General features: G+C 37.1%; 1 protein-coding gene across 1 annotated transcript in view; it reads left to right on the top strand.

Moving 5' to 3' along the window:
* Window positions 1-9,852, top strand: part of LOC119588585 — a gene marked incomplete at its 5' end in the record, with an annotated part of 260,597 nt that overhangs the window by 18,118 nt on the left and 232,627 nt on the right. The window contains 1 exon segment of the mRNA XM_037937226.1: window positions 6,930-9,491. Within this exon segment, the coding sequence (XP_037793154.1) occupies window positions 6,930-9,491 (2,562 nt within the window).

Genomic DNA, 9,852 nt, shown 5'->3' with positions numbered 1-9,852 from the left:
TAATTTTCTGTGATAACTGGTGCCCTTAATTTGTTTCATGTCTTTAGCATCCACTTGGATGTTGTAAGACTTTTAACCTTTGCTTTCAGGTAAATCCAGCATGTGAGGTAGACAACTCTTCACTAGGCTCTGTCACTATGTCTACTGGGCAGCATTCAGTACCTTCTACTATCCGATCTTTTGCTCCTTCTGAAGGTGTTAGTGACCAGTTCCCTGTTTTAAGCCAGAAGAATGTTTCAGGTGATGGGGGTGCCCAAAAAAATGATATGACACCAATTACATTGACACATGTTTCAAGTGGAATATCATCATCAATGATGGACTTCTTTTCGAGACACAATGTATTGATTGTAGATACAGATGCAAAGGGACAAGATGGCACTGTCACTGTGGAACCAATGGAGGAAGATGAGGGGAAGATAGAGGAAGCTAAGTGTTTAAATGTCAATGTTTCTGAAGCCCCAGTTAGATCACCTTCTCCTATTCAGACTCTAGGCTCTGAAATCATGCAGGATCTTGGGAATATTAGAGAAACTGTTCAAAATTTTTCATCCTCTGTAACATCCACCTCTTCAGCAACAACAGTAGGAGCAATTCCGAGTTTTAGAAGCCCTGCTGAAATGTGGTCTCATTTTACAAGGGATATGCCTAGTGTAATGAATATCCAAAGCATGCACTTTCAGTTTCCTGTTGCTGGTGACAAATCCAAGTTAGGCAGAAATGTTCCCATTGTTCTTGATGATGAACAAACCTCTTCAGAAGCAGTGTCTGAAGGAAATCTTGAGTCTCAGCCTGTTCTTGTTCCTACTCCAGTTGATATGTCAAAGACAGCAGAAAGTACAGATGGTCTCCAGATTGTAAAACCTATAGCACCATCTGAAATGCAGTATCCGACTATCAATAGCAAACCACAAGTGATCAGAGATATACCTATTATGTTAGTTGAGGATGATCCAACTGACATGGACAAAACCTCTGAAAAAACTCCTGATTTACCACATGAAAGGCAAGGTATTACTGTTTCCAGTGATACAGTAACTGGTGGGGATGGAGTGTCAAAAGACATAAGTGATACTTCTGAAGTTGAATCTAATGTTAAAGAAGACATTACAAATCCAACTCAGAATATTACTGAAAATTTGAAAGAAGATGTTGAGACTGCTGCTCCCTTAATGCTGTCTGATTCATCTCATTCTGGCACCTCGGAGATCCAGACTCAAATGATTGAAGCTTCAGATGTGGAGAGTGGGTCACTGATTGAGGTTATTTACCAAGTGGAAGGATCTAAAGGAAGAAGAAAGGCAGTGGTAACACCTCCAGATGAGGCTGGTATGGCTGAATTATTACAAGAGGCTTCACAATGTGATATCTTATCAAAGGATTCACAGAATATTTCCAGTGAAGGTGCCTCTTCCAGAAAGATATCTGTAGCATCACAGAGCATGATACTAGCTGAACAAGAGGTTGTAGAAAATATAGCATTTCAAACAATATCACCTGAAGCCTGTGTGTCATTTCAAAATCTACCAACAAATATTGCTGATGATATGGTAACCCCTCTATCAACAGAAATTATTTATACTGAGGGAGCAGTCCCGCAAGATGTTGAACGGAAAATATCAGTTGGTTCAATGGAAATAAGTGTTTCGCTGGATGAGGTTGCTGGTGATATTAAGATTCCAGATCAACCTGCTCAGTCCTTTGCACATGAAAGGCAAACATCTCTTGCAGAACATGAACAGTTCAGTGAATGTGTGGTAACAAAATCTGATGACATACTGCTAATGGATGTTGAATGTCTAGATGGAAGATATACAGGTCGTAAGATGTCAACAATTTCCATGGAAGTAAATATTGAAAGTGGTGAAATTGCTGGAACTCATGTAACAGGGTCTTTTGCTGCAGAAAAAATTCCTTACATCTGACAATATGAAAGATTTTGTTGCAGTAAGATCTGAAGTGGTGCAGATGGCTGGACCATTATTGAGCTCAGAAGAACTTATTATACCTGACATTCAGAGTGGTCTTATGACTGATAGTAACAGAGCATCACCAAGGGAAGAAAGTCTAGAGAAGCTCCCAATTGGATTTATTGATGCTGAAATGACAGAGAGTCAAATTGGTCTGCCTCGATCAAGTGATTCCTTTTCCTCAGAAGATCAGTTGTACAATCCACTTGCTCAAAATGTTGGTCAAGAAGCATCTGAAAATTTGCCCGGTGCAAGGGAGTCTATTGAAACTGAGAGGAAAATATCAACTGCAACTGAAGAATTTACATTTGCTGAGCAAGAGGTAGTATCTGCAATATCCACACCACTTATAGAAACTCAGTCATTTACTTATCCACAAGATATATCCCTAACAGTGAAGGAAAATTTGGCTGAGGGTGCTGTACTTAGTAGTGTTATCCAGATGAAAAATTCATGTCAAGAAGAGGATAAACAAGAAGTAGAGAGAAAATTATCTACTGCAACCAAGGCAGTTGAAGTTATACCTTATGAAATACCTGAGGCTGTGGGTACAGCTGGTGTAGAAACTCGAGCATTTGCTTTAGAGAGAAGTGCTTCAGAGACAGGTAGAGAGATTTTGAAGGAGGCTGTCTTGGTCTCTCCAGAAACAATTCTTCAGGGCACTCCACAGGAATGTGAAAGTCATGATGCAACTGTTAATAGTTCAGCCTCATATTTGGTAGCAACTGATTTTGATCAGAGAAAAATATCTGTTGCTTCTGATTTGGAAGTGTTGGAAGTAATAGAAAGATCTGACCAATTTGAACCTTTGATTGAGCAGTCATTGACAGAGGAAACCATAATGGCATCTACTGAAGGACATGAGTTAGTTGACATGAAAGTTCAGACATACAAAGCTGCTAATGAAAGTGGTAGAAAGATCTCGACAGCTTCAATGGAAATAGAGGAGTCATATTCTGAAGCATTGTGTGAGAAACAAATGTATTTACCTGAGAGATATGCATGTACTGTTGAAGTTCCTGAACTTTATAGCTGTGAAGATGATGTTATAACTACATCTGTCAAAGCAGTTGTAGCTGATGGCAGTTCAAAAATGGATGATCCTGGAACTAAGGATGAAAGTTCTCGACATTCAGTTGCAATATCTGAGTTATCAGAGGAAGGTATTCCCTTAGGCTGTGAGGCTGCCTTGATTAATCCAAATCTTGTCACAGGGTTTGAAATAAAAAGTTTGTCAGGTGAAGGCACTGATTTTGAGGACATTTCTGTTGATGAAATAGCATTTATTACTGGTGTAAAATCAGCAATGCCAGCAGGGTACACTTTTAGAACAAACACTGCTGAGGATGATACAATGTCTGAAGCCTCTTTCCTACTATGATTTAGATAACTCCTTTGCTGTTAAAGATAGGTATGGAGTAGCTGTTACTGTAAGTGGAACTCTAGAAGGGACAGAAGCACTAGTTGATGAAGGTGGAGAAGAAAAACAAATTCCTCTTGAGGAAGGGGGTATAGAAGAATTAGTTATGGAGCCATCTTTCAATGCTCTTTTGAAAAGCTCTCGCCATTCATCTAGAGGAGCTAGCTTAGATAACTTGTTTAATAGTGGAGCCCATGAAGAAGGTGCAGGAATAGAAAAGATTTGCAATGAAGAACCAGAGGTTGCCTCTGCCAACAGGAGTACTTTCCTGACAGAAGTTGAAACTTCATCCCATAAGCATTTTGCAGATGTTTCTAAAGTTGAAAAATATCAGTATCAGTCTGTGACATCTATAAATAGTTCTCAAGACACAACTCCCAAAACTAATATTGAAATTACTTCAGATATTAGGGATAAGAAAAAGTCCTCAGAGACTGTTGTGTCAGATTCAGCTGTCCCAGGTGAAAATTTATCCCCTGGTGAGGAAGAAATGCCATTTGTTTCAACCAAAGAGGTAAGGAAGCCGGATATAAAACTTGATAGACTAAATTCTTTATCTGATAGTGTACCCATTAAGAAAGATAAGAGTAAAGAAGTGAAGGCAATAAAGAAAGTAAAAATAACAGTTGATGATAGCCCAAAGACGGAAAGCAAACTGCAATATACTCCATTTGTCCCGCCTGGAATTAAGTATGGACACACTGTAAAAGATATGGATGATGATGTAAGCAAAACTGATATTGCTCAAAAAGTCATGGAGAAAGAAATTATTGTGAAGGAATGCTACACACCACACCAACCACCTGAAAGAAGTGAGAGAAGTGACGACAAGTCAATTAGCTTAGTAAATGTACCAGTCTGCCCTGAAGGTTTAAAAGTCAGAGATCAGGTCACAGAAGACAAATCAACAACTGAGCCTACTGTTTTATCTGATTTTTCAGATAAGAAAGCAAAGGTTACATCAGTGGTTACAACAGAACATGAGATTAATGTAATTGAACAGACCAACATACAAACACTAAGTATAAGTATATCTAATGGAGAAGACCACAAAACTATAACTCATACTTCAGAAGTCAGCAGTGATAGGAGTACTGTTTCAGAAAAAGAGAAAGACAGCATTCCAGCAGCTTCAGAGTCTAAAGATTCAAAGACAATGAAAGTTTCAGTGCCTGAAGCAGTGCATCTTGCTTTAGTAAAAGAAATTTCTAAAACAGAGGGAGATAAACTAAAGCCAAATGAAACAGAATCACAGAAGAAAACAGATGTAATGATACAATATGTCCCCCATGTTCCCCTAGAAATAGAAAATAAAACAGAGGTTGAAAAGCCTGCAGTAACATATTCAAAACCCAAAATACATTATGTGCCTCATGTACCTTCAGATTTATTAAAAGAATCATGTGAAGCAAAAGAAACAAGTGCTGGAAAATCACCAATTGTGACAGAGACTAAGATAGCAACCACAAAGCCAGTTGAAGTGAAGGTAAAGAAAGATGTGAAACTACACTATGTGCCATATGCACCATCAGATATCCTAAAGAGTATTCCAGAAGAGGAAAAGAATAGTAAAGAAGTGTCAGTTAAAACATCAAAAATAGAGTCTCTTCCTCATCAGACTAATTTACAACAGCAAAAGAATGTAGAAAAGATTGAAAAGGAATTCAAAACAGATGCACAAAAGAAGATTCAGTATGTGCCTCATGTACCAATAAAAGCTGAAGCAGCCATTCCAGTGCCAACTTCTCTTTCTATGAAAGCACAAGAAAAGAAGACCACAAAGAGCATTATAATAAGGGAAGAAGAACTGAACACAGTAAAAGAAACTGCAATCACATCTGATGATGAAGAAGTAGGGAAAGTTGAACTACCAAATGCACCAAAGGCTAAGACTGAGAAAACTGAGCCCATTAAAATAAACTATGTGCCTTGTGTTACGGGTGATACGCAGGTTTTGGCAGCTGACAGGAAAACAAAGTCTGTCATAGAGGCACAAGTTCATGTACCAGCAGAAAAGCCAAAAAACAGTGCCACAGTGTCATCTAGAGAGACTATTAAAGATAAAGAAAAGTCTGAAATTCAATATGTCCCTTACGCATCTAATAATACACCTAAAGTAAGCTCTGGAGCTAGACCAAAAGAAATTCACTATGTACCCCATGCACCTAGTGATCTGGAAAGATTCAAAATACAGGAACCAATTTCAAAAGCTCCAGTTATTCCTTCTGTCATCATAACCTCTCCTTCCTCTTGTAAACTCGATTCTGTGGTAACAAGTTCTTCATCTATCCCAGAAATTATTGTAAGTATATTCATGAATTCAATAACAAACAAGAGTGATGCATGACATTTAATATAACTTATAGAGTGATATAATCCCTAGGTGTGATTCTTAACATTCATGCCCTGGGTATGAATACTGCACTGATGCTCACCTGTGGTGGAAAATCTGTGATTTTTGACATGACTACCCTATGGACTATCACTTATATATATTTTGGAGGTTCAAAGTCAACTACTCTATTGCAGATGTGCCAAGATTTAAACCAAATCCATACTAAATACCCGTGCAAGTTACATATTTCATCAGAAGAAAGTTAACAAGAATATTTGATAAATTATATGACAATTTGATTATGCTGTTTTCACTGGATATATGTATTCCTGATGAAGATTGAGCAATGAAAGCATTAAGTCATTTAACTTGCCTTATGGGACTTTTCATTTATTCTCATTCTTGTCTTACTTAACAATTGGCACAGTAAAAGTTTCTGCCACTAGTGACCACCACCCAGTGTAGTGGACTGGATCTTTCAGAAATCACCTAGGATAAAGAAGTTATTGAATTTGATGTTTCAGTAGTTAGTCTTAAATATGAGTGATATATTTCCTTACTTTGCATGGAGATAAGTGTTGTATTCTTACTTACTATATTACATGGGATTACATTACACAGCTATTGCATTATTACAAATTACAATAAACATCAGAAGACAGGAAAGAGTCACACATACATAATCACACATTATGAATGAAACAGAAAAATGAATCTTGGAAGAAATTTAAAGAGAGCTTTACAAAAGGAAAAGGAAAGGCTATATGGTAAAAGTTTAGAAAATGAATAAGCATTTAGAAAACTGTTGATATGAGTCCACTTCAAGCAACAAATTAGTTGGCAAGGCAGTGTTATGAAAATTTATTTTATTTCAGTGTCTTTCTATAATGTGAAATATTAGGTAATGTTTTGTTCATTATCTTCGCAAGTAACAAGCATACTTAACTCTAAATATGCTATTTTTCATTTCTTAAATAATTTTATTAATATGATTAACCAAAAAAACTTGAAAAGTAACACAATTTATATTCTCTTCAGTTATAGTAGTTATCTTCCTTTAATGAATTTCCGTATCAATAAGTGTGAATGTGTATCAACAGCAGCATTTTCTTGTATGTAGACCAAAATTTTATGTAAAATTTGCAGCACCTTTTTTGATAGTTCTAAAGCAACATGCATTATTTATTTTGAACAATATTTACAGGTAAAATATGAAGACATAGAAGACACTGTAAGCATTCATTCACAAAATGAGGAAGATGAAATATCTAGTGTTGAGGCAGAACATCAGTTAATGGAAACTGATACAAGTAACAGTGAAAAAATTGAAGCATGTAGAGCAGATGTTGAACCTGTCATAAGTGTTAGAGAGACAGGAGACAGGTCTGAATTTGAGAAAGACATTGTAATAAAAAAAAGGAAAAGGTTTGGAAAGCTATATGAAGAAGTGGATAATGATATAAAGGAAATGACCAGTGAAGCAAAACTTACTAAAAGCACAGGTAGTGCAAGCAGCACATCATATGTTCCTTACAAAGAGGAGAAAGTTACTCCAGAAGAATTAGAAAAAGTAATGAGGAAGAGGGGACTGCTTACAAAGAAGGCTCTTTATGAAAACTGGGAATCTATAAGCTCCTGTTCAAGTGGAAATGAAAGTAAAAGAGGGTCTTCAACTGAGGGTTCAATTGATTTTGGGTCAGAGACTCGTGGGGCAGTGTCTGGGGATTGGGATGATGCTCCGATTCTGACTGACTTAAACTTGCAAAATCCTTCAGCTGAGTCAAAATCTGTTCCTGTTGAATCCATCCCAGAAGAAGCTGCCACTGATCCCAGAAAGGAAGAGCTGCGATTTAGTTTTGTTAGTTCAAGTAGTATTGAAATAGACAGGGATGAGGTTTTTACTAGTGAAGTGGAGATGGATTTCCAGGATGTTGATGCATTAGCAGAAGTTGCAGAAATAGACTCCCCTTCATCTGATGAAAGTGATGATTTAGAGGAGCCTTCAAAAGTAAGGATCTCAGCTGCCACCATTTATGAAGATGCAGTCATCCAGGCTTTAGAAGGAGGAAATGAAAGAGGAACTAAAAAGAGAAAGAAAATAAATGATAATCCTCAGATTGACAAAGTAGAGGCAGTTAAGAATGAACCTCAGACTAGTGGTGATAACCGAGCTTCAGTCTGTTCCTTTTCTGAACAGTTATCAGAAGAAATCATTGAACCCAAAAGTGATGTCACTGAAAGTACAGCCAGATTTGAAGAAAAGGAAAAAGAATCAACAGAAAAAGCACATCAACCTGAAGAAAGTTCTAAAAGTCTATTAACCATGCATGAATCTCCCAAAATAAGAGATGGGGAAGCTCTTCTTGCATCTGAAGGTAAACATGAAGGGGAAGAAAGTGTACATAAAAAGCAGCCAAATGAAGGAGAAGTGCTTGAGATTATCTATGAAGTGGTTACTGTGACTCGAACAAAAGAACCAAAGGCACAAACTGTTATTGAACGAGTAATCATAGAACCAGAAGAAACAGTTAGTGAGACAGAATCTGATACAGAAGAAACTTTAAAAACCAGAACGGAGCCTAAAGGATATTTACCAGCAGATGAAAAGCATTCTAAATCAGGTAATGAATATCGGAGAAGTACTATAGATGCTTTATCTTTGTCTGCAAACACAACTTCAAAAGATTCTGATGCAGAGACAGACAGAGATGTAATAGATCCAGATGTAAAAGCAAAAATAGATTTATCACCATCTTCATCTCAAGCATTGAGAGGAGAGCCCAAATGTAGAGATTCTCAAGATGGTGAGAAACAGATGGTATGTGTTGTGCAAACCACAACAAATATTACTCATACTTTACCATCTATAAATGAAGATGCACCAAATAATTCTAAACCAGCTTGTGAAGTTTCTCATGAAATATTGCAGGGTGAAGGTGATAAAATAGATGTAGATGTAACGATCTCAGAATTAGCTTCTGAAAATTCTCTGAACAAAGTAATTCCTCAGTATACTAGTAGTGTGCGAGATGAGAAAGAGACTTATGAAATAGCTATTGAAAGTCAAATGAATTCATCCATTGCAGTAAGTCTTGTGTCAGTTGAAGTAGAAGAAGTGTTTAACAAGGCAGATGTATCAGAAACTTCAACAGATGAAAGCAAGCAGTACAGAATAAAGGAAGATCATGAAGGATCTCCTGAATGTTCCATGAAAAGTGGAACAGTTATGGATGAAGCAAGCAAAGTTTTGCTGGTAGTTTCAAAGCATGAACAGTATGTTCAAAAAGACCCCGAAACTATGGAAGATTTTTCTGGAATAGAAGAGACTGTAGACAAAGCAGTTTCTCATTCTTTTATGGATACACATAAAACAGAAAATATTCCTGAAGGAGTTCATGCACATTATAAACAAGGCACTGATGATAAATCTCTAGCTTCTGTAATTACTGGAAGAAATGAAGAAGTGTTTGTTAATCCAGTTGTTGATGATATATCTGACAATTTGACAACTGAAACTTTTGAAGACGAAGTTAAAAACTCAAGCCATAGACCCTCAGGAAGTGATAGTGAAGACAGTTTAAAGGAATTTGGAAAAGAAGATGATATTCAGACAGGACAACTTACAAGAAGGCTCTCAACATCAAGTAGTAGTTCATCAAACAGCAGTTTTGAGATGGTAGAATGTGAGCCAGAGGTAGACTTAGAAGAACAATTGTCATCCCATGAAAGCTATGAAGAAGCAGAAATTGAGGATAAAGAGGAACTTGTAGAGAGTGATGAAAGCCTTGATAAAATGACAGAATGCACAACCATAGGAGAGGCTGTGCACCCAGAGATTGCAAGTATCTCTCTTGAAATCAAATTAGAAAGGCATGTTAGTATTGATAGTTCTGTGTCGACATTGTCAGAAGCAGAAACAGTAATTCATGTTCCGATAGGAAGTCTGCCCAAGAAGATATCTGAGACAGCATCAGTGAAAGATGACAGTCAAATTGGTGTGAAGAGTGGAGAAGCCAAGGACCCATTGGTAAGATCAGTATCTGAAGAATTGATTACAAAAACTGGAAACCAAGGTGGAATAAAGCAAATAGGTAAATCACCTACTGTTCCTGAAGCTGTGGAGAGTG

Source organism: Penaeus monodon, chromosome 24, assembly GCF_015228065.2.
Source record: "Penaeus monodon isolate SGIC_2016 chromosome 24, NSTDA_Pmon_1, whole genome shotgun sequence".
NCBI classification, from domain to species: domain Eukaryota; kingdom Metazoa; phylum Arthropoda; class Malacostraca; order Decapoda; family Penaeidae; genus Penaeus; species Penaeus monodon.
Note: the sequence above shows the minus strand (reverse complement) of the source record. Positions and strands in the feature narration are given on the sequence as shown.